Genomic DNA, 25,893 nt, shown 5'->3' with positions numbered 1-25,893 from the left:
TCACTTTCGATTTGACCCCGACGATATCGCAGTAGTGATGTCGCAACGTGCAAAGTACCCCTTACTGATTGCTGCAGACAGGGCTCTGAAATGCAGAGCAGAACATAATGGTTAATACTTTTCTCCTTTTTCTACATAGGTATGGAAAAACGAAACGTTGGCAGAACAAGCCAAGTTACCGGCCACCGAAAAACCAGTCTTGTTGTCTAAAGATATTGAGCAAAAATTAGCGGCCTTGGACAGGGAAATTCAATACCTGCTAAACAAGGCCAAGTTTTCCAAACCTAAACCGAAGCCCAAGCCGAAGAGCAACACAACAAAATCGGACAACGGCGATAAGAATACAACGGACACGGGGGAGAAAACCATAAAAGAGGGCACGGAAGGTGAGCGACTGTTACAACCTACCTTTCCACCATTTTTACACATTCGCTTCTGTTCAGATTAGTGCCGTCATTAGATATCATTAACTAAATTACTTCTAGTGAATTTTTATAGATTTATATTTTATTTTCCGCAGAGCCACCCAGTGACCCTGAGCCTGCGCAGGAGCCTCCGGTGGAAGAGAAGGTGCCAGAATTAGCCGGCTCTGAAGCAGGTAATCCGGTCCATGCACAAGAATTTTAAAGCTCTGGTCACTTTGTAAGATTGTGAGTATGTATCAATGAATTGGAATATTGCATCCAGGCTATTCCCTAAGGAACAGCGGCTTGTGCAGATTTGTTTTAGTATAGCATAAACCTAAAAAACATAAGGGACATTGTGAAAGAATGCCTCGTTTTCAAGAGCTCACTGATACCAGCGCATCCTGTAATAGGAGCCACCAGTGTAACAAGTCTGTTCATGACCTTTTTTTTTCCTCCTGAATCTTCCCCATCACCTGTGAGTGATATTATTGAGATGTGGAAGGAACCACAGCAACTCAGCCACAAAGTGGAGACCCCGTAATGTTACAGAGCGGGGGGGCCGAGTGCGGAGGAAAAGTCACCACCACTCTGCTGACCCCATAACTGCAGAGTCCAGACCTCCTCTGGTAACATCAGCACAAACACTGCGCCTGCCGGGAGCTTCATTATCGAACAGCTGAAGTAGCCGTACATCACCAAGCACAATGCCGAGCCATACATCACCAAGCACAATGCTGAGCCATACATCACCAAGCACAATGCCAAGCCCATACATCACCAAGCACAATGCCGAGCCGTACATCACCAAGCACAATGCCGAGCCATACATCACCAAGCACAATGCTGAGCCGTACATCACCAAGCACAATGCCAAGCCCATACATCACCAAGCACAATGCCGAGCCGTACATCACCAAGCACAATGCCGAGCCGTAAATCACCAAGCACAATGCCGAGCCGTACATCACCAAGCACAATGCCGAGCCGTACATCACCAAGCACAATGCCGAGCCGTACGTCACCAAGCACAATGCCGAGCCGTACATCACCAAGCACAATGCCAAGCCCATACATCACCAAGTACAATACCGAGCCGTACATCACCAAGCACAATGCCAAGCCCATAGATCACCAAGCACAATGCCGAGCCGTACATCACCAAGCACAATGCTGAGCCATACATCACCAAGCACAATGCCGAGCCATACATCACCAAGCACAATGCCGAGCCGTACGTCACCAAGCACAATGCCGAGCCGTACATCACCAAGCACAATGCCAAGCCCATACATCACCAAGTACAATACCGAGCCGTACGTCACCAAGCACAATGCCGAGCCGTACGTCACCAAGCACAATGCCGAGCCGTACGTCACCAAGCACAATGCCGAGCCGTACATCACCAAGCACAATGCCGAGCCGTACGTCACCAAGCACAATGCCGAGCCGTACATCACCAAGCACAATGCCAAGCCCATACACCACCAAGTACAATACCGAGCCGTACGTCACCAAGCACAATGCCGAGCCGTACGTCACCAAGCACAATGCCGAGCCGTACATCACCAAGCACAATGCCAAGCCCATACATCACCAAGTACAATACCGAGCCGTACATCACCAAGCACAATGCCAAGCCCATAGATCACCAAGCACAATGCTGAGCCGTACATCACCAAGCACAATGCCAAGCCCATACATCACCAAGCACAATGCCGAGCCGTACGTCACCAAGCACAATGCCGAGCCGTACGTCACCAAGCACAATGCCGAGCCGTACGTCACCAAGCACAATGCCGAGCCGTACGTCACCAAGCACAATGCCAAGCCGTACGGCACCAAGCACAATGCCGAGCCGTACGTCACCAAGCACAATGCCGAGCCGTACGTCACCAAGCACAATGCCGAGCCGTACGTCACCAAGCACAATGCCGAGCCGTACGTCACCAAGCACAATGCCGAGCCGTACGTCACCAAGCACAATGCCGAGCCGTACGTCACCAAGCACAATGCCAAGCCGTACGGCACCAAGCACAATGCCGAGCCGTACATCACCAAGCACAATGCCGAGCATCAGATGGAGCGATGTAAAGCCTCCAACACTGGTCTCTGGAGGAGACGTATTCTGTGCAGTCATGGCTCACACTAATCTGTTTCTGACGGAGGAGTCTGGGTTTGGTGATGGAGGATGTTACCCCCTGACTGCATTGTCTCCCTGTTCAGTTTGGTGGAGGAGGATAATGCTTCGGGCTGTTATCAGGGGGCGACCTTGGCCACTTAGTTCCAGTGAAGGGAAATCTTAATTTCTTTGTCGCTTCTAATTGGGAGACCCAGACAATTGGGTGTATAGCTACTGCCTCCGGAGGCCACACAAAGCACTACACTCAAAAGTGTAAAGCCCCTCCCCTTCTGCCTATACACCCCCCGTGGGATCACGGGCTCCTCAGTTTTCATGCTTTGTGCGAAGGAGGTCAGACATCCACGCATAGCTCCACTGTTTAGTCAGCAGCAGCTGCTGACTATGTCGGATGGAAGAAAAGAGGGCCCATACTAGGGCCCCCAGCATGCTCCCTTCTCACCCCACTTTTGTCGGCGGTGTTTGTTAAGGTTGAGGTACCCATTGCGGGTACGGAGGCTGGAGCCCACATGCTGCTTCCTTCCCCATCCCCCTTATTGCTCTGGGTGAAGTGGGATTTTACCGGTCTCCAGGCACTGAGACCGTGCTCCATCCACAGCCGCTGGGGAATCTGCTGGATATGGAGCTGAGTATCGTCAGGGACATGGCCCTGCTACGTCAAGGTACTCTGTGTCCCCGTACAGACCGCGCGCAGACACACTGCAGCATTGCTGGGTGTGTTAGTGCGCCGGGGACAACAGCGCTGCGCGCTTGTGCCACTACTCACTACAGCTCTGCTGAGTGAGTTAATGTATTGGGAACTGCCGCGCCGGCCGCTGCTGTCAGTTTACGCTGCGGCGCGGCTGGGACTTGTGGTGCGCCGGGGACTTCCGCGCTGGCCGTGCATGTATGACGGCCGCGCTTATTAATCGAGTCCCCGGCTTTTGCGGCCTAGTTTCGCTTCGTTCCCGCCCCCAGGCCTGCCAGTCAGGGGAAGGGCGGGACGCTGTACAGAACATCAGCGCAGAGGGCTGGAGTCTACTTTACATACTCCAGCCCTCACACTGGACACAGTGGGACGCCAGTTTCCCGCACTTTGTCTGAGGCACGCCCACGGTCCGCCCCTCTTCACAGAACGCCGGCAGCCATTCCTGTGTGCAGTCTGAGCTGGAGAGGGGAGACAAGTTCTGGGAGACCCAGACACGGGATTCTGGCGACCACACACCCGCGTTTGCGCGGGCGGTAAGCGGCACCTCTGGTGCTGACCCCACTAGTGCCGAAGTGTACATTTGTATTTTTATGCTTGCATGCTATACATTGCACTGTACGGTCGCTGGTGATTCTTGGCTATATACCCTCCTAGATTACTCAGAGGAGACAACAGCATGTCATCCGCAAAAAGCAAGGGTGCCAAGGCACAGGCTTTCTATGCTGCTTGTACCGCATGTGAGGCTACTCTACCGGCAGGTTCCACTGACCCCCATTGTGTGCAGTGCTCGGCCCCTGTGGCACTTGCTCGGCCGGGGCCTCTGCTAGAGGTGACCCAGGGAGAACCACCTGTGAATACTGTCCAGGTGACGGGGACGGAGTTTGCAGTTTTTGCGGATAGATTGTCTGTGACTGACTAAAATTCTAGAAACTTTGCAGTCTAGACCAGTAACTCAGACCATGGGCACTGTTGAATCATTGCTCCCTGGTCCCCCTCAGTTGGAACAGCTCCGGGCTCCGGGGGTGTCCCATGCATCCCAGGGTGAAGGCTCTGACACGGACGACAGTCCCAGACAGCCTAAGCGAGCTCGCTATGAGCGGCCCTCGACTTCATCACACTGGTCAGGGTCCCAGCAGGAGGACTCTCTGTATGATGAGGCGGAGGTAGCTGATCAGGATTCTGATCCTGAGACCGCTCTCAATCTGGATACTCCTGATGGTGACGCCATAGTGAATGATCTTATAGCGTCCATCAATAGAATGTTGGATATTTCTCCCCCAGCTCCTCCAGTGGAGGAGTCAGCTTCACAGCAGGAGAAATTCCATTTCAGGTATCCCAAGCGTAAATTAAGTACTTTTCTGGACCACTCTGACTTTAGAGAGGCGGTCCAGATAAGCGTTTCTCCAAACGGCTTAAGGATACACGTTATCCCTTTCCCCCTGACGTGGTCAAGGGCTGGACCCAGTGTCCCAAGGTGGATCCTCCAATCTCCAGGCTTGCGGCTAGATCCATAGTTGCAGTGGAAGATGGGGCTGCACTTAAAGATGCCACTGACAGACAGATGGAGCTCTGGTTGAAATCCATCTATGAAGCTATCGGCGCGTCGTTTGCTCCAGCATTCGCAGCCGTATAGGCACTCCAAGCTATTTCAGCTGGTCTTACACAGATTGACACGGTCACACGTACATCTGTTCCGCAGGTGGCATCCTTAACCTCTCAAATGTCTGCATTTGCGTCTTACGCGATTAATGCTGTCCTGGACTCTACGAGCCGTACGGCAGTGGCGTCCGCCAACTCCGTGGTTTTACGCAGAGCCTTGTGGTTAAGGGAATGGAAGGCAGATTCTGCTTCCAAAAAGTGCTTAACCAGTTTGCCATTTTCTGGTGACCGACTGTTTGGTGAGCGTTTGGATGAAATCATTAAACAGTCCAAGGGTAAGGATTCATCCTTACCTCAGCCCAGACAAAACAAACCCCAACAGAGGAGGGGACAGTCGGGGTTTCGGTCCTTTCGAGGCTCGGGCAGGTCCCGATTCTCCTCGTCCAAAAGGACTCAAAAGGATCAGAGGAGCTCAGATTCTTGGCGGGCTCAGTCACGCCCAAAAAAGACAGCCGGAAGACCCGCTACCAAGGCGGCTCATGACTTTCGGCCTCCTCTCTCCGCATCCTCGGTCGGTGGCAGGCTCTCCTGCTTTGGCGACATTTGGCTGCCACAGGTCAAAGACCGTTGGGTGAGAGACATTCTGTCTCACGGGTACAGGATAGAGTTCAGTTCTCGTCCTCCAACTCGATTCTTCAGAACTTCTCCACCTCCCGACCGAGCCGATGCTCTTCTGCAAGCGGTGTGCACTCTAAAGGCAGAAGGAGTGGTGACCCCTGTTCCTCTTCAGGAGCAAGGTCACGGTTTTTACTCCAATTTGTTTGTGGTGCCAAAAAAGGACGGGTCTTTCCGTCCCGTTCTGGATCTAAAACTGCTCAACAAGCACGTGAAAACCAGGCGGTTCCGGATGGAATCCCTCCGCTCCGTCATCGCCTCAATGTCTCAAGGAGATTTCCTAGCATCAATAGACATCAAGGATGCTTATCTCCACGTGCCGATTGCTCCAGAGCATCAGCGTTTTCTACGCTTCGTTATAGGAGACGAACACCTTCAGTTCGTAGCTCTGCCTTTCGGGCTGGCGACAGCCCCACGGGTCTTCACCAAGGTCATGGCAGCAGTAGTAGCAGTCCTGCACTCTCAAGGTCACTCTGTGATCCCGTATTTGGACGATCTACTGGTCAAGGCACCCTCTCAAGAGGCATGCCAACACAGCCTGAACGTTGCGCTGGAGACTCTCCAGAGTTTCGGGTGGATCATCAACTTTTCAAAGTCAAATCTGACCCCGACCCAATCGCTAACATATCTTGGCATGGAGTTTCATACTCTCTCAGCGATAGTGAAGCTTCCGCTGGACAAACAGCGTTCACTACAGACAGGGGTGCAATCTCTCCTTCAAGGCCAGTCACACCCCTTGAGACGCCTCATGCACTTCCTAGGGAAGATGGTAGCAACAATGGAGGCAGTCCCTTTCGCGCAGTTTCATCTGCGTCCACTACAATGGGACATTCTCTGCCAATGGGACGGGAAGTCGACGTCCCTCGACAGGAACGTCTCCCTTTCTCAGGCGGCCAAGGAATCTCTTCGGTGGTGGCTTCTTCCCACTTCATTGTCAAAAGGAAAGTCCTTTCTACCCCCATCCTGGGCGGTGGTTACGACAGACGCGAGTCTTTCAGGGTGGGGAGCAGTTTTTCTCCACCACAGGGCTCAAGGTACGTGGACTCAGCAAGAGTCCACCCTTCAGATCAATGTTCTGGAAATCAGAGCAGTGTATCTTGCTCTACAAGCCTTCCAGCAGTGGCTGGAAGGCAAGCAGATCCGAATTCAGTCGGACAACTCCACAACGGTGGCATACATCAACCACCAAGGAGGAACACGCAGTCGGCAAGCCTTCAAGGAAGTCCGGCGGATTCTGACGTGGGTGGAAGACATGGCATCCACCATATCCGCAGTTCACATCCCAGGCGTGGAAAACTGGGAAGCAGACTTCCTCAGTCGCCAGGGTATGGACGCAGGGGAATGGTCTCTTCACCCGGACGTGTTTCAGGAGATCTGTCGCTGCTGGGGGTTGCCGGACGTCGACCTAATGGCGTCCCGGCACAACAACAAGGTCCCGGCTTTCATGGCACGGTCTCACGATCACCGAGCTCTGGCGGCGGATGCCTTAGTTCAAGATTGGTCGCTGTTCCGGCTACCTTATGTGTTTCCACCTCTGGCACTGTTGCCCAGAGTGCTGCGCAAGATCAGGTCCGACTGCCGCCGCGCCATCCTCGTCGCTCCAGACTGGCCGAGGAGGTCGTGGTACCCGGATCTGTGGCACCTCACGGTAGGCCAACCGTGGGCACTACCAGACCGACCAGACTTGTTGTCCCAAGGGCCGTTTTTCCATCAGAATTCTGCGGCCCTGAACCTGACTGTGTGGCCATTGAGTCCTGGATCCTAGCGTCTTCAGGATTATCTCAAGAGGTCATTGCCACCATGAGACAGGCTAGAAAACCATCCTCCGCCAAGATCTACCACAGGACGTGGAAGATATTCTTATCTTGGTGCTCTGCTCAGGGAGTTGCTCCCTGGCCATTTGCATTGCCTACTCTTCTTTCTTTCCTGCAATCCGGTTTGGATAAAGGTTTGTCGCTCGGCTCCCTTAAAGGACAAGTCTCAGCGCTATCTGTATTTTTTCAGAAACGCCTAGCACGACTTCCTCAGGTACGCACGTTCCTGCAAGGGGTTTGTCATATCGTCCCTCCTTACAAGCGGCCGTTAGAGCCCTGGGATCTGAACAGGGTTCTAATTGCTCTCCAGAAGCCGCCTTTCGAGCCTATGAGGGATGTTTCCCTTTCTCGCCTTTCACAGAAAGTGGCCTTTCTAGTAGCGGTCACGTCTCTTCGGAGAGTGTCCGAGCTAGCAGCGCTGTCATGCAAATCTCCCTTTCTGGTGTTTCACCAGGACAAGGTGGTTCTGCGCCCGATTCCGGAGTTTCTCCCTAAGGTGGTATCCCCCTTTCATCTCAATCAGGATATCGTCTTGCCTTCTTTGTGTCCTCATCCAGTTCATCAATGTGAAAAGGATTTGCATTTGTTGGATCTGGTGAGAGCACTCAGAATCTACATTTCCCGCACGGCGCCTCTGCGCCGCTCGGATGCACTCTTTATCCTTGTCGCTGGTCAGCGTAAAGGGTCGCAAGCTTCCAAATCCACCCTGGCTCGGTGGATCAAGGAACCAATTCTTGAAGCCTACCGTTCTGCTGGGTTTCCGGTTCCCTCAGGGCTGAAGGCCCATTCTACCAGAGCCGTGGGTGCGTCCTGGGCATTACGGCACCAGGCTACGGCTCAGCAGGTGTGCCAGGCGGCTACCTGGTCGAGTCTGCACACTTTTACCAAGCATTATCAGGTGCATACCTACGCTTCGGCGGACGCCAGCCTAGGTAGACAAGTCCTTCAGGCGGCGGTTGCCCACCTGTAGGAAAGGGCTGTTTTTTCGGCCCTATCACGAGGTGTTATTTTACCCACCCAGGGACTGCTTTTTGGACGTCCCAATTGTCTGGGTCTCCCAATTAGGAGCGACAAAGAAGAAGGGAATTTTGTTACTTACCGTAAATTCCTTTTCTTCTAGCTCCAATTGGGAGACCCAGCACCCGCCCTGTTTTCTTAGGGATTTTTTATTTTTTCGGGTACACATGTTGTTCATGTTGAATGGTTTCAGTTCTCCGATGTTTCTTCGGATCGAATTTGTTTTTAAACCAGTTATTGGCTTTCCTCCTTCTTGCTTTTGCACTAAAACTGAGGAGCCCGTGATCCCACGGGGGGTGTATAGGCAGAAGGGGAGGGGCTTTACACTTTTGAGTGTAGTGCTTTGTGTGGCCTCCGGAGGCAGTAGCTATACACCCAATTGTCTGGGTCTCCCAATTGGAGCTAGAAGAAAAGGAATTTACGGTAAGTAACAAAATTCCCTTCACTTCAACACAAGACAATGTGGATAGTTATGGCTTTCAGCTTTGTGAGAAGAGTTTGGATAAGACCTTTTTCTGTTCCTCATGACTGTGCCTTGTGCACAAGGTCCATACAGATATGGAGGGGGAAGAACATGACAGCCGCACAAAGCCAGTCCTCAGCCCCATCCAACAGCAATAATGGAGACTATGAGCCCGGCCTCCCCCAATATCCGTTCTGACCTCACAAATGCTCTTGTGGATGAAGGAGGAAAAATTCCTACAGACTCCTCCAAAATCTTACAGAAATTCTTCCCAGAAGAGCAGGAGCTGCCGAGTGGATGACTCCATATTAATACCTGTGCTGAATATTCGCTGTAGATATTCTCTGCAATAGTCGTGAAAAACGTCTTCTGCACAAAGCTGGTACCGTAAAATGCAGCAAATGTGCCCTAAGGACTCGTGAAAACTGCAGAGTCCTCTATACTATGTCACATTGTTCCAATTATCCGTGGCCGTTACGTTCTAATTGTTTTTCTTTCTCCATTTTCTTTGGTTTTTCGTTTGTTCCAGAATCGACGCCGCAGAAATCTCCAGAAGAGAACGAGAAGACTGAGTTATAACCCTGTGACATCCTCCATCTACGTTGGCACTCATATTTATTGACATTACTTTTTTTGTAATGGACCCTGAATGAATTCAGACAAACGGAACTTTATTTTTGGTTTAAATTTTTTTTTTTTTTTTTCAAAAAGGAAAAAAAAAGACAACTGTTCCTCAGATGTATATTTCTGTCCTGTCCGAGCAATGTTAGAAAGTTTTTGTTACCTTTTGTGTGTTTGTGTTTTATTTAACTCTGGGTGTTAACATCGGAAGACGCAGATTTTTTTTTTTTTTTTTTTTTTTTTTTTTCTGGAAAAATTTCTTCCAATATTTTGTTCTTTTTGAGGTTCTTCAACTAACTTCTCCCCGTAAAGCAAAGTTCTGGGGTTGCAGGGGCAACATAAAGTCTACCGATGAGACCGGCCTGATGTAATTACTGATGAAATGACACCAAAAAGAAAGAGGCTTCGATATAAAGAATGTGTCTGTGTCTTAAGATTCTAAATTCTCCCTTTTGGGTAACAGTGATGATACCTTTTCAGTTAGCGCCCTTACCCCTTGTCCACATGCAGGGATGGGATGGGGGGGACTCTGACATTTGTCTATTTTTCCAAGATCTATTACCTCCTGTGAAGTTTTTTTTGGGTGACTTATTTAGGGAGGTGACCAAACCTTATCCAAAATAAATGCTCCTTGGATCACCACCGTGGACCGCGTGAAGCACCCTTTGCTTGCGGTGTCTGTTTGGTTCACGGGCTGGCTCGCCAAATGTTTCCATAGGGTCCCATCTTCTTTTGGTAATCGTGAAGCAGATACCTCAACAGTTAAAATATTTGCGTAAATTTGTGGTCAAATTGGTATTGTTGGCCAGGACCCTTGAGAACGTCTCCTACCGGCTGGCATCTACTGATCACTTTTTTGAGTAAGTGGCCTGACTTGGCGTGATCTAGACATGATTGTTGACCACGTTTTTGGGTGACTGATTAGGGAGTTGATCAAAACTTGCCCAAAACAAATGCTCCTTGGACCAGAGCAGTGGAGCGCATGACTTCTGATCACCTTTGTCCACCCTTGTTCACCCTTTGCTTGTGGTATCTGGTGCATGGGGTGGCTCGTCAAATGTTTCCATAGGGTCCCATCTTCTTTTGGCAATCGTGAAGCTTATATCTCGACAGTTGATCAATATATAGGAGTAAATTTGCAGGACCCCAGTCTATTGGTCAAGTCGGACAGGACTCTCGAACGTCTCCCACCTGCTGACATCTGCTGATCACTTCTTTGAGTAAGTGGCTTGGCGTGATCTACACATGACGCTGCGCCAAAGTAGAGTCGGGGATGACTACAAGTAGGAGACATTTCTTGGGGCTCCCGTCCAGCAACCAAGGACCAGGATACTGTACATGGATTCCTTCATCACATCAACTGCATGGAAAGATTGTCAACTACTCTGATTATTTACAGTGTGGGGGAGGGGAGTATACTAGGCAATCTAATTTTTCACCCTCTGAAACTTGGGCTCTTGATCTCCAGCTATGCTCTTAGTAACCTTCATCAAAGCTTCACTTAGATTTCTAATAATAAAAACTTCACCTACCTATACACAATATAAATAACAAGACTACGCTTGCAGCCTGTCCACCAATCCAAACAAGCGGGCACCCAAACCTCCTGTATGAATGGACTGGTAGTGAGCATGTGCGACCACCACTTCTATAGACCACAGTGGTCGCACATGCTCACTACTAATCTAGTCACCCGTGAGATTTTAAGACCCCCATTGTTGTGATGGGTGGGTGTCTTAGTGTCCAGACACCCAGCAATAATCCATTTATCTCTTCTGGAGCATTCCGTAAGGCGGCCATTCTCTGATATAACATTATACTGGTACTACAACCTTTAGATCCAGCTGTGATCTAATGAAACCGTGAGTAGCCTCAATTGATCTAATACTGTTCGATAAATCGGACTAGTCCACTTTCTAACCAATCTATTTAAGGTGTCCCCATCCCCCCACCCATCCTGTCCTGTGGTGTGGCCTGGATAGATTTTGGTGGTGGTGCTGTAACTGTACAGTTTAGGTGAGGAGCATTCTTCTTCTTGCATCTGCATCATTCGCCTTTTTTTTTTTTTTTGCAATAAACCCTTTATGTTCTGTTCGAACTAGTTTTTGGCACTTAAATATCAGCACTTACTTTCATGTCTGTTTTTTTTTTTGTTTTTTTTTTTTGCTTTTAACCCCCCCCCCCTTACGATGAAATATAAAGCCTTATGTGTGGGAGAGCTGTCCCCTTCCAATTTTATACTCGGGCTACACGTTTACCCGTGGCATGAGCTAAAATAATCAACCCATGGGTACAATGTATGTTGTGAATAGTCCTGTTATATTCCCAATAATGACAAAACGTGAAAGAAAAAAAAAAATTTTTGAAAGTTTTTGCTGCTTTGTCCTGACTGCCCCAGTTCCTTTTTGACAAGTAGCCTTTTGAGCGCCGAAATATGTTTAGAGCGTCGCTATTGATCCAGTGCTGTTGAGACCGCCCCGGAGCTTGTTGTAGAGAGCTAATCGAATTCTAGGTTGTTATAATTAATGTCGGTTTTTGTTTCTTTTTATTATATGTTTGCCTTTTTGACCACCAAATTTACGTTTCCAATTATTTTTTTTCGGCTGCTTTCATGCCTATGAAACCGCACCGCTGCTACTTTTTTGGTTCCATAGTATCTTCTCCAACGTCATGTTTGTACTATATGGTCACAATTTTTTTGGTTTTTTTTCACCATTTTGACCTTTTTGCGTTAATTTACTGATGTTACCTTGTTTTGAACAGGTTTTATAAAAAAAATTCCCTTTGCTCCGTGGGGAAGATTCACTTACACAGGTGTCTAACACTGTAGTAAAATGCGGCAAAGTCCTAAGAAGTAGAATTGTGCTACACTATACCACATTTCTGTGTTACCCCGCCACCCCTCAATCACTGCCGTTTTTTTTCCTGCCACCTTTTGAATATTGGTGAAAAACCAAAACTAGTTGCAAGTTTTAGCAAAAAAATATGGTTTTACAACACCGTTTGCAATTTTTGGTTTTGGAGCTACTGTCTGGGGCAAATGGGTGCCAAAAAGGAAGATTTTTGGGTACTCACCGTAAAATCGTTTTCTCTGAGCCTTCATTGGGGGACACAGCATGGTCATGTGTCCCCCAATAAGGCGAGAGAGAGAGGAAGATTTTTGGGTACTCACCGTAAAATCGTTTTCTCTGAGCCTTCATTGGGGGACACAGCATGGTCATGTGTCCCCCAATAAGGCGAGAGAGAGAGGAAGATTTTTGGGTACTCACCGTAAAATCTTTTTCTCTGAGCCTTCATTGGGGGACACATATGACCATGCTGTGTCCCCCAATAAGGCGAGAGAGAAATGGCATTTAGTTCACCGTATCTTTTGCATTGAAGCTTTCCGCAGCTCCACACTGGGTTCTGTATGAATGTACTTATTGCCAAAGCAAAGCTGCGTTGCGGAAGATGGTGGTTTTGGTTCGTTGAGTGCATTGGAATAAAAAATTATAAAAGAAGATATGTGATAGTCCTGGTTGCTGGACAATGTACGGCCTCCATAAAGTGGCACGAGACAGTGGAGAAAGTTCTCTAACCACACTGAATAGGCCGGGATACTCCTGTTTATATTTGCGTCCTGTTTTTATTTTTTTTCCATAACTGTTGCTGTTTTACCATTTGCAGAATTTAGGAAAAATAAATAATAAAGCTCTTTATATTTCTGAGAGTCAGACTGTGATATTAAGAATCTCGCCGATCCCTGTCTGTTTGATAAAGTGTCATTAAAGGGGCATTGTCAAGTTTAACGTTATCCCCAATCCACTGGATAAAGGATAACTTTCAGATCACTGGGGGTCTGACCACAGTAGCTCCTTTGGTGATTGTAGACAGTAGGTAATTTGGGCCAGGAATATGAGCCTGAGATTAAACTCTGCCCTTGGACATCACTTCAAGGTGTATGTGGTGACCCTACAATGAGATTGGTACTGCAAGCCACCATCGCAAGGACAGGACATGGCGTTCAGTGGCACCAGGTGGTCTGACGTCGGACAAACAAGGTCCAGCCGAAAACGTGTCTTGTGGAGGAACTGACGCTCCACCTGGCACCATTCTTTCCCAGCTCTGGACAGGAGAGCTATTGAGCCTAAGGGGTACTTTGCACGTTGCGACATCGCTATTTCAATATCGTCGGGGTCAAATCGAAAGTGACGCACATCCGGCGCCGGTAACTGCGTCGCAACGTACAAAAGCCTAGATGCGCCAATAAACGATCGCAAAAGCGTCGTAAATCGGTGATCTGTGTAGCGTCGGACATTTTCATAATGTCGCCCCAATAGGAGATACGATGTAGTTCCCCGTTCCTGCGGCAGCATACATCGCTGTGTATGAAGCCGCAGGAGCGAGGAACATCTACTTACCTGCCTCCACCGGCAATGCGGAAGGAAGGAGGTGAGCGGCATGTTTACGTCCCGCTCATCTCCGCCCCTCCGCTGCTATTGGCCGCCTGCTGTGTGACGCCGCACGACCTGCCCCCTTAGGAAGGAGGCGGGCCGCCAGCCATAGCGACGTCGCAGGGCAGGTAAGTGCATGTGAAGCTGGCGTAGCGATAATGTTCACTACGGCAGCTATCACAAGATATCGCATGTGCGATGGGGGTGGGTACTATCGCGCTCGGCATCGGCTAGCGATGTCGCAACGTGCAAAGTACCACTAAGAATTATCAATGCTTACAGGATGGAAATAAAACTTGTGCCTTGGTATTTATTTTTCAATCGTTGTAGTAGACTAAGGTGGAGTGGCGAATAAGTGTGAACATATAACCAGTGATGAGTGAGCACTACCATGCTGGGGTGCGACTCAGGTATCTGAGTCTAATGGAAGTCAAAATTTCCTGGAAAAATTCTCAAGTTCTCCAATGCTTTTCATTAGGGTCACTGCACACGGTGAGGAATACGGAGTGAGTGGAATGCAATAAAAAAAAAAAAATCACATTCCACTCGGATCAATATTACTCTGTGGGGCAGCACCCATGAGCAATTTTTTTTTTTTCTCTCTCTCAGCCTTAATCTGACCGAGAAAACAATCGCAGCATGCTGCGGGTGGAATGCGATCCTGTTTCACTCGCACCCATTCAAGTCTATGGGGGTGAGAGAAACATCGCACTGCACTTGCATTACGTCGGTGTACCGTGAGTGCAGTGTGATTCTCGCATCAGCTGGCGATTGGGAGATTAATCCTTCACAGCGCTGACCCTCCCCTCCGCAGCGCTGACCCTTCCCTCCGCAGCGCTGACCCTCCCCTCCGCAGCTGTGGACTGATCGCACGATTGGACCACAGTCGCATGACACTTGGCTCCTGCTGTCCTGCAAGCGTGAACAGAGTGTCATGCGAGGACGCACAGTAATCCCTATGTGGCCTCAGCCTTATACTCGGGTACTCAAATTGCACTCATTCAAACATCCACCTGCTCATTACGAGTACCCAAGCATGGTAGTGCCTGCTCATCACTAGTTACGAATACTGAGCACCCAAGCATGGTCGTGCTCACTCATCACCGGTACTGAGCACCCCAGCATGGTAGTGCCCACTCATCACTAGTTACGAGTACTGAGCACCCGAGCATGGTAGTGCCGGCTCATCACTAGTTACGAATACTGAGCACCCAAGCATGGTCATGCTCACTCATCACCGGTACTGAGCACCCCAGCATGGTAGTGCCCACTCATCACTAGTTACGAGTACTGAGCACCCGAGCATGGTAGTGCCCACTCATCACTAATTACCAGTACTGAGCACCCCAGCATGGTAGTGCCCACTCATCACTAGTTACGAGTACTGAGCACCCGAGCATGGTAGTGCCCGCTCATCACTAGTTACTAGTATTGAGCACCCGAGCATGGTAGTGCTTGCTCGTCACTAGTTACGAGTACTGAGCACCCGAGCATGGTCGTGCTCACTCATCACCGGTACTGAGCACCCCAGCATGGTAGTGCCCACTCATCACGAGTTACGAGTACTGAGCACCCGAGCATGGTAGTGTCCGCTCATCACTAGTTACCAGTACTGAGCACCCAAGCATGGTAGTGCCCACTAATCACTAGTTACCAGTACTGAGCACCTGAGCATGGTAGTGCCTGCTCATCACTAGTTACAAGTACTGAGCACCCGAGCATGGTAGTGCCCACTCATCACTAGTTACCAGTACTGAGCACCTGAGCATGGTAGTGCCTGCTCATCATTAGTTACGAATACCAAGCACTCGAGCATGGTAGTCCCCACTCATCACTAGTTACCAGTACTGAGCACCCGAGCATGGTAGTGCTCACTCATCACTAGTTACCAGTACTGAGCACCCGAGCATGGTAGTGCCCACTCATCACTAGTTACCAGTACTGAGCACCTGAGCATGGTAGTGCCTGCTCATCACTAGTTACAAGTACTGAGCACCCGAGCATGGTAGTGCCCACTAATCACTAGTTACCAGTACTGAGCACCTGAGCATGGTAGTGCCTGCTCATCACTAGTTACAAGTACTGAGCACCCGAGCATGGTAGTCCCCACTCATCACTAGTTACCAGTACTGAGCACCCGAGCATGGTAGTGCTCACTCATCACTAGTTACCAGTACTGAGCACCCGAGCATGGTAGTCCCCACTCATCACTAGTTACCAGTACTGGACACCCGAGCATGGTAGTGCTCACTCATCTCTAGCTAGGAGTCCAGAGCACCTGAGCATGGTAGTGCCCGCTCATCACTAGTTACGAGTACAGAGCACTCGAGCATGGTAGTGCCCGCTCATCACTAGTTATAATGTAAATATACAGGTGCAGAGCGTGTGTGTATCCCCAACCCCGTACATAATGGGTGACAGGTGTGTTATACAGCCATCATCTTCCTCTAACCGATTAAATGCAGCTGTCAGGTTTTTTTTTTTTCCTACTTCCGATCGTTCTATCCACGACGTGAAATCTCATCATGCCGCTGCCATCTTTGTACTCCCTGACGCTCAAGCATTGACCGCGGCATTTATCTGGTGCCATTGCTTGTCAAGACTGATGGTTCCCGTCCCCTCCATGATGTGAAGACTCTGGTTGCTGCCATCTTTGCCCTCCCATAAGACCCAGCACGTATGAGATTGTTCTTTCTGGCAGTACTAGAAAGCAAATGATCCCTACAGCGACTAAAAAAAGTTTTACATTTTTTAAGCCCTACAAAAAAAAAAATGAAAACCACCTCTGTAACTGCGCTGACCGACAGACTCTCATCACCAGGCCATTTTTACCTCACCATATTTTTTACCTCAGAGTATAAAAACAAAACCCAAAAAACAATGGCGGAAAAGCGTCGTTTTCTACCGTTTTAACCCACTTGCATTTTTCCCCCTTTTTTGAGTAAATTTTACGGTACAATGAACGCCGTCATAAAAAAAAACTAAAGAACAAGTCCTTGTGAGGGACGGAAAAATACAAAATTGTCATGGCTGATGAGAGGTGATCGAAAATGCAAAAAAAGGAAGGAAAGGGGTTAAACTGAAAAATGCCCACTTTTTATTTTATTTTTTTTTTACAAGAATTTAACTTTATTGTATACGAGACCCAGCTCGTCCAGCAATCCACTAGTGTTTTTGTGCCAGGCCTCCACAGAGGACCGTGGGCCAGAGAGGCGGCACCGCTACGTGTACTGAGGGCACAAGATGTCGGCCGGGCGGGCCCTGAGGAGAGGCGGGGGCTGTGCTGCCGGTAAGCACCGGGTGTAGGTAGGAATAACGGCCATGTACAGTGCTGGGGAGGAGAAGGGCGAGGCGGAACAGGACGGGCTGAGGTGACGCCCGGCGCCATCGTTCTGCTCACACGGTCACTGCTGGTGCGTCTCTAGGCGACCAGGGAGCCGCCATGTTTTGCAGCAGCCGGACCCGCTGGGGGTTGTAGTACTACCAGTACAGCTGACAGCAAACAGTGGGGGTTGTAGTATATACAGCAGAGCTGACAGCACACGGTGGGGGTTGTAGTATATACAGCAGAGCTGACAGCAAACAGTGGGGGTTGTAGTATATACAGCAGAGCTGACAGCACACGGTGGGGGTTGTAGTATATACAGCAGAGCTGACAGCACACGGTGGGGGTTGTAGTATATACAGCAGAGCTGACAGCACACGGTGGGGGTTGTAGTATATACAGCAGAGCTGACAGCACACGGTGGGGGTTGTAGTATATACAGCAGAGCCGACAGCACACGGTGGGGGTTGTAGTATATACAGCAGAGCTGACAGCACACGGTGGGGGTTGTAGTATATACAGCAGAGCTGACAGCACACGGTGGGGGTTGTAGTATATACAGCAGAGCTGACAGCACACGGTGGGGGTTGTAGTATATACAGCAGAGCTGACAGCACAAGGTGGGGGTTGTAGTATATACAGCAGAGCTGACAGCACACAGTGGGGGTTGTAGTATATCCAGCAGAGCTGACAGCACACGGTGGGGGTTGTAGTATATACAGCAGAGCTGACAGCACACGGTGGGGGTTGTAGTATATACAGCAGAGCTGACAGCACACGATGGGGGTTGTAGTATATACAGCAGAGCTGACAGCACACGGTGGGGGTTGTAGTATATACAGCAGAGCTGACAGCACACGATGGGGGTTGTAGTATATACAGCAGAGCTGACAGTACACGGTGGGGGTTGTAGTATATACAGCAGAGCTGACAGCAAACAGTGGGCGTTGTAGTATATACAGCAGAGCTGACAGCACACAGTGGGGGTTGTAGTATATATAGCAGAGCTGACAGCAAACAGTGGGGGTTGTAGTATATACAGCAGAGCTGACGGCAAACAGTGGGGGTTGTAGTATATACAGCAGAGCTGACAGCACACGGTGGGGGTTGTAGTATATATAGCAGAGCTGACAGCAAACAGTGGGGGTTGTAGTGTATACAGCAGAGCTGACAGCACACGGTGGGGGTTGTAGTATATATAGCAGAACTGACAGCAAACAGTGGGCGTTGTATATATAGCAGAGCTGACTGCACACAGTGGGGGTTGTAGTATATACAGCAGAGCTGACAGCAAACAGTGGGCGTTGTGTATATATAGCAGACCTGACTGCACACAGTGGGGGTTGTAGTATATACAGCAGAGCTGACAGCACACGGTGGGGGTTGTAGTGTATACAGCAGAGCTGACAGCAAACAGTGGGTGTTGTATATACAGCAGAGCTGACTGCACACAGTTGGGGTTGTAGTGTATACAGCAAACAGTGGGTGTTGTATATACAGCAGAGCTGACAGCACACAGTGGTGGTTGTAGTGTATACAGCAGAGCTGACTGCACACGGTGGGGGTTGTAGTGTATACAGCAGAGCTGACAGCACACGGTGGGGGTTGTAGTGTATACAGCAGAGCTGACAGCATACGGTGGGGGTTGTAGTGTATACAGCAGAGCTGACAGTACACGGTGGGGGTTGTAGTGTATACAGCAGAGCTGACAGCACATAGTGGGGGTTGTAGTGTATACAGCAGAGCTGACAGTACACGGTGGGGGTTGTAGTGTATACAGCAGAGCTGACAGCACACAGTGGGGGTTGTAGTGTATACAGCAGAGCTGACAGCACACAATGGGGGTTGTAGTGTATACAGCAGAGCAGACAGCACACAATGGGGGTTGTAGTGTATACAGTAGAGCTGACAGCACACGGTGGGGGTTGTAGTGTATACAGCAGAGCTGACAGCACATAGTGGGGGTTGTAGTGTATACAGTAGAGCTGACAGTACACGGTGGGGGTTGTAGTATATACAGCAGAGCTGACAGCACATAGTGGGGGTTGTAGTGTATACAGCAGAGCTGACAGTACACGGTGGGGGTTGTAGTATATACAGCAGAGCTGACAGCACATAGTGGGGGTTGTAGTGTATACAGCAGAGCTGACAGCACACAATGGGGGTTGTAGTGTATACAGCAGAGCTGACAGCACACAATGGGGGTTGTAGTGTATACAGTAGAGCTGACAGCACACGGTGGGGGTTGTAGTGTATACAGCAGAGCTGACAGCACATAGTGGGGGTTGTAGTGTATACAGTAGAGCTGACAGCACACGGTGGGGGTTGTAGTGTATACAGCAGAGCTGACAGCACACAATGGGGGTTGTAGTGTATACAGTAGAGCTGACAGTACACGGTGGGGGTTGTAGTGTATACAGCAGAGCTGACAGCACATAGTGGGGGTTTTTAGTGCATACAGCAGAGCTGACAGCACACTGTGGGGGTTGTAGTGTATATAGCAGAGCTGACCGCACACGGTGGGGGTTGTAGTGTATACAGCAGAGCTGACAGCACACGGTGAGTTTTGTAGTGTATACAGCAGAGCTGACAGCACACGGTGGGGGTTGTAGTATATACAGCAGAGCTGACAGCACACGGTGAGGGTTGTAGTGTATACAGCAGAGCTGACCGCACACGGTGGGGGTTGTAGTATATACAGCAGAGCTGACAGCACACGGTGAGGGTTGTAGTGTATACAGCAGAGCTGACAGCACATAGTGGGGGTTGTAGTGTATACAGTAGAGCTGACAGCACACGGTGGGGGTTGTAGTGTATACAGCAGAGCTGACAGCACACAATGGGGGTTGTAGTGTATACAGTAGAGCTGACAGTACACGGTGGGGGTTGTAGTGTATACAGCAGAGCTGACAGCACACGGTGAGGGTTGTAGTGTATACAGCAGAGCTGACCGCACACGGTGGGGGTTGTAGTGTATACAGCAGAGCTGACAGCACACGGTGAGGGTTGTAGTGTATACAGCAGAGCTGACAGCACACGGTGAGGGTTGTAGTGTATACAGCAGAGCTGACAGCACACGGTGAGGGTTGTAGTGTATACAGCAGAGCTGACAGCACACGGTGAGGGTTGTAGTGTTTACAGCAGAGCTGACAGCACATAGTGGGTGTTGTAGTATATACAGCAGAGCTGACCGCACACGGTGGGGGTTGTAGTGTATACAGCAGAGCTGACAGCACACGGTGAGGGTTGTAGTGTATACAGCAGAGCTGACCGCAGACGGTGGGGGTTGTAGTATATACAGCAGAGCTGACCGCAGACGGTGGGGGTTGTAGTATATACAGCAGAGCTGACAGCACACGGTGGGGGTCTTAGTATATACAGCAGAGCTGACAGCACACGGTGGGGGTCTTAGTATATACAGCAGAGCTGATCTTTATTATTATTATTATTAATAATAATAACAAATATTGGTTATTTCATTTATGAATTTTGAAATATCTGAAAAATGGCAAAATATTGAAACGCAACATAAAAGAATCGCCCCTTTTGCCGCTCTGCATTTTAGCGAATTTTTCAGACTTTCCCCATGAACCTTTTATACAGATCAATACAAGTCCCCGCTGTCAACAAACAGGTTGGACAGAACGTGCCGTCCCCGTGCTCTGCCAGAGGTTGCTCTTTTCCTTTTTACCTTGTTTTTTTAAATTTCTTATTTTAGATTTTAATCCTAAGATGCAGAGTTTACATCCGTCACTATAATGGGGGTCCCGAGCCCACAATGCCTTCCCCTGCAGTGATGAGCGAGTCGGTATGAACGGTCTGCCAAAAATCCTCACTGCCCCCTCAAAATGTGCAGATAGGGACCCAGACCTCCATGATCAGATATTTATCACCTGTCTTGTCGGTAGATGGTAAGTGTGCATTGACGAAATCCTCTGTAATGGGGTATTCCCAAAATATTAAGTTACCCCCTATCTATATGATAGTGTGCTGATCCCCAGTATCCACATAGTAGCCTCATCTTTAAAGGGCCATTCACTGTATATGGGACTTTAGAGTACAGCTCTCCACTTGCAGCTCCATAGACAATGAATAGAGTGGAGGTGCACTTGTTAGGCCATCATGCCATTCATTGTATATGGGACTGTTGAGTAGAGCTCTCCACTTCTTAAAGTCCCATAGACATTAAATGGAGCAGACATGCGTATGCTCGGCTATCACAATATTCATTATCTATGGGACTGTCGAGTACAGTCCCATAGATAATGAATATTGCGATAACCGAGCATACGCATGTCTGCTCCATTCAAGCAGTCCCATAGACAATGAATGAAGCAGAGATTCTCACATTCAGCCATTGCACCATTCATTTTCTATGGAACTGTTGAGTACAGCACTCCAATACTTCCAACAGTTCCACAGACAATGAATAGAGTAGAGGTGTGCACACTTGGCCACCGGCCCATTCATTGTCTATGGGACTGTCAAGTACAGCACTCCACTACTTCCAGCAGTCCCATAGACAATGAATGGGGCAGAGATATGAACACTCAGCCATTGCGCAATTCATTTTCTGCGGAACTGTTGAGTACAGCACTCCACTACTTTCAACTGTCCCATAGACAATGAATGGAGTGGAGTTGTGCACGCTCAGCCACCAGGCCATTCATTGTCTATGGGACTGTCAAGTACAGCACTCCACTACTTCCTACATAGACAATAAATGGAGCAGAGATCCGTATGTTCATCCATTGCAATATTCATTATCTATGAGACTGTCGCGTACAGCTCTCCACTACTTCCAGCAGTCCCATAGACAATGAATGGGGCAGAGATATGGACGCTCAACCCTTGCGCCATTCATTTTCTATGGAACTGTTGAGTACAGCACGCCACTACTTTCAACAGTCCCATAGACAATGAATGGAGTGGAGGTGTGCATGCTCTGCCACCAGGCCATCATCGTCTATGGGACTGTCAAGTACAGCACTTCACTACTTTGTACATAGACAATAAAGGGAGCAGAGATGCGTATGCTCAGCCATTGCGATATTAATTATCTATGGGACTGTCGAGTACAGCACTCCACTACTTTCAGCAGTCTCATAGATAATCTATGGAGTGCAGGTGCACACGCTCAAACACCAGGCCATTCATTGACTATGGGACTGTCGAGTACAGCACTCCACTACTTCTTGCAGTCCTACAGACAATGAATGGAACAGAGGTGCGCACTATTTATTATATATAGAGTATTGCACCCCCCCCTTTCCAGCAGCTCCAGTTTACTTCTTTGCAGACAGTCACCTGCTGTTTAGGCCTTGAGACTAATGATTGGCTGCAGCTGCCAAGAGGGTTGAACGTCAGCGCTGCAGCGGCGGGGAATTCACTAGATAAGTAAGGCTTATTTTAACACTTTTACTGCCTAGTCTACATTTTTCTTAATTCTGGTAAAACCTCTGTAACCCATTTCATTCCATAACCTAAGTATCCTGCACCACATAGGGCAGATCCAACGCCACTTAAATGCCACTGTCAATCTGACAGTGTGATTGACACATGATCCTGGTTGGGCATTGGGGCGCCCAGCATTGTGACCACAAGCTGTAGAGGGGTCTGCAAGCACAGTCGGGGGGCTCCAGGGATACCCCCATTGTCATCATCCTTGTGGGCGGGGCTTCAAAGGAGTTCTTGATTTTTACTATATACACTGATAATTGAAGAATTGCAGCATATTGTAGAATGGATCAAACCAGTTCAAGTGAAAATAAAAATAAGTTTTAAAAATATATAAAAAAAATGTATAAGTTGAAATCAGCCCATCTTTTCCAGTTCAAAAGCCAAGAAATTCTAAAGTAACCATATTTTGTATCTCCGCATCTGTAAAAGTCCGATCTATTATTACATAAAATTATTTAACCCACACTGTCAGGCCTAAAACACATTTCCGCATAAAAAACGTACGTGTCTCACGTTCCGTTTTTTCGGGTCCGTGTTCCGTTTTTTATGGGCGTTTCTCCGGTACGTATGACATCCGTGTGATGGCGTATGCTCGCCGTGTATGCGTGTGTAACGTCCGTGTTGGCATGAAATACGTACGTGTGACTTCCGTTTTTTGAGATCCGCTTTCATACCCAAATTACGATGTTAATCCTTCATCATGAGATCCTGGTGTTGTTAATTGGTCAATTTCCGTCCCTCGTCTGTTTATTAGGTTAAACATTGTTTAAATTCATTGTTTTTAGGCTCTTCCACTCATTATACAGACTCCAAAATGTCTCTATCAAATGAAGCACCAATGTATTTGCTATGGTTGATATCTCGGAGATTTGGTGTTAGGCGACATATGCTTGATTATGAACCACCTGTTGGAAAAAGGATGTGGCTCCACCCCGTTGTCAAGCTAAGGAAAACACATGGACATTTTAACATTCTTTACGGTGAAATGCGCAAATTTCCGCCAAAATTTCAAGCATACAGCCATATAACCGTAACGTCCTTTGACAACATCCTTGGCCTTGTGCATCACCAACTGAAACATCAGGACTTTTGACAATTTGACCTGATAGATTGGAAACAAGTGTTGCTGATGTTTTGATTAAAAACGCACACGGACATGCTTCGTGTGCCGTCCGTGCAGGCACGGACCCATTGACTTTAGCGGGTCCGTGCCTGCGCGTTGACGGCCAAAAACGGACATGTCGACCGTGTGAAAAAACGCACACACATACTAACACGGACACACGTTCCGTGTGGTTTTACGTGTGTGTGCCTTCTACCATAGGGTAACATTGGTCAACGTGTCTCCGGTACGTGCAAAAACGTACCAAACACGTACCGGGGGCACGGATGTGTGTCGCAGGCCTAAGGGGCTGTGTTCCCACGGGACTATGTACCTGTGGATACGTCCGCAGGTTTCCAGCAAAATATCTGCGGTAAACCTGTGGACATTCATGTGACTTACCAGCGGACGTCTCGGCCTCTATCTCCATAGTGGAGGGAATTCCGCAGATATTTCCGCAGGAATAATTGACAATGTTACGGACATCCGCAGCATATTCCGCAGCCGCACATACCGCAGCATGGACACACACTCCCCATGTCCCATAGGATAACATGGGGAGTGTCTGTACTCGCCAAGGCTACTTTCACATCTCTGGTTTGAGCATTGCGGCTCAATCCGGCTGTGAAACCTATGCAACGGATTCGGCGAAAACACCGCATCCTTTGCATAAGTTTTTACATGCGGCCCGTCCGTTTTTTTCTGGTTGCGGCACGCTACTGAGCATGCGCAGTGGAAGAAACCGCATGCGGCGGCCGGATGCGGTTTTTGGCGCGATGAGGTTTTTTTTGCCGGAGCAAAGAACGTGCCATGGTACGTTCCATCCGGCCGCCGCATCGGCTAAATCTGCCTCGTGGCAAAAAACGGACGGAACGCAAGCCCACGCGGCACAATGCAGCGCCAATGCAAGTCAATGCTGGAAAAAACGAAACCGGCGGGGAAAAAAAAAGGTTTTGTTTTTCCAGCAGAGCGCCGGATTGTGCCGCACTGCTACAGCCGGATGTGTGAAAGTAGCCTAAAACCTGCGGATTTATCTAGAAAATCCAAATAAATCTGCAGGTTTTCTGCGACAAAATCCGCGTGTACATAGTCCCATGGGCACATAGCCTAAATGCCATAAAGAAAGAAAATCAAAACACCAGAGTTGTTTTCTTTCGGTCACTTAATCTCCCCATAACATGAAACAGAAAGCGATCAAAACATCAAGTGTACCCCAAAAGCGTATGGATAAAAACGTCTCTTAGAAAGAGAGAAAAAAAGTGAAAATGCAAAAATGAAAAATTGTGTGCTTCCTGTAAAAGGTTTAACCTTTAGGGGCTGATTCGTTAAGATTGCTATTTGTTATGTGAGTCTTGAAAAAATATAGTTCTTTGGCCCTGTGCACACGCTGCGGATTTACCGTGGATTTTAACGCGGATTTGCTGCAGAAAATGTGTCTAACATTTGTGCAGTCCTTTCCCAGGCAAAACCTATGTGTATAAAAGAATGCTGTGCGCACACTGCGTTTTTTTTTCATGCCTGCGGATTTACCCGTGGATTTTCTGCTGCGGAATTAATGAGCATGTCACTTCTTTTCCGCAGGTACCTGCGGTTTTTGCCATAGATAGTGATAAAAACCCACAGGGACCAACCTGCGGAAAAAACGCGGCAAATCCGCACCAAACCGCGGCAAATCCGCATGCGGATTCTGGTGCGGAAATCTTTCAGAGGGTCCAGAATTTTCTTGAGAAAATTCCATTTTCTAGTGCGCATATGTGAATTTGTCTCTTTTGAGCGGCCTGGAGAGATCTGCTATAATTTACACCATTTTATAGTATCTGGCAAAAATGTATTAAGCCTGGCTCGGAAGGAGTTAATTATCCCAGTGGCCTCTCACTTTTGCCCTTTTGCTATTTGTGTAGGGCGGCGCGCCAACCCCCGGTGCTGCACAGATCAGCAGCTTTTATATTTAGCTGGTGCGAGGACACAAAAGTGATCTGCAGCGTCTGAATGAATGGAGGGGCGTAAGGGGCAATGTGCGGAGGTGCCAAACCCACAGCAACCCAATAATATCATTCTGAGGATTTCTGTCTGATCATACTACATCACAGAGAGACATATCGAGGGGTAACACCGATGGGTCCGCCGCCGCTCCATGTACAGTACAGACCAA

At 48.8% G+C, this 25,893-nt stretch overlaps 2 protein-coding genes across 5 annotated transcripts in view; both read left to right on the top strand.

Annotated features, from left to right (window-relative positions):
- The window catches only part of HYOU1 (hypoxia up-regulated 1), a 67,986-nt gene extending 54,856 nt beyond the window's left edge, over positions 1-13,130 (top strand). Inside the window, exons 23-25 of the mRNA XM_075328646.1 lie at positions 140-386; positions 521-598; positions 9,330-13,130. Coding sequence (XP_075184761.1) covers positions 140-386; positions 521-598; positions 9,330-9,379 — 375 coding nt within the window. The 3' untranslated portion in view covers positions 9,380-13,130. The remainder of the gene's footprint in view (positions 1-139; positions 387-520; positions 599-9,329) is intronic.
- Positions 13,131-17,033: 3,903 nt separating this feature from the next.
- Positions 17,034-25,893, top strand: part of SLC37A4 (solute carrier family 37 member 4) — a 135,647-nt gene continuing 126,787 nt past the window's right edge. Inside the window, exon 1 of one of the 4 annotated variants that reach the window (XM_075327453.1) lies at positions 17,034-17,143. The gene's annotated coding sequence lies outside the window, so the exon portion shown is untranslated. Of the gene's footprint in view, positions 17,161-17,243; positions 17,268-25,893 lie in introns of those variants that run through there. The other 3 variants (XM_075327448.1, XM_075327449.1, XM_075327451.1) reach the window with 3 other exon arrangements.

This window comes from Anomaloglossus baeobatrachus, chromosome 11 (assembly GCF_048569485.1).
Source record: "Anomaloglossus baeobatrachus isolate aAnoBae1 chromosome 11, aAnoBae1.hap1, whole genome shotgun sequence".
Classification (NCBI taxonomy): Eukaryota; Metazoa; Chordata; class Amphibia; order Anura; family Aromobatidae; genus Anomaloglossus; species Anomaloglossus baeobatrachus.
Note: the sequence above shows the minus strand (reverse complement) of the source record. Positions and strands in the feature narration are given on the sequence as shown.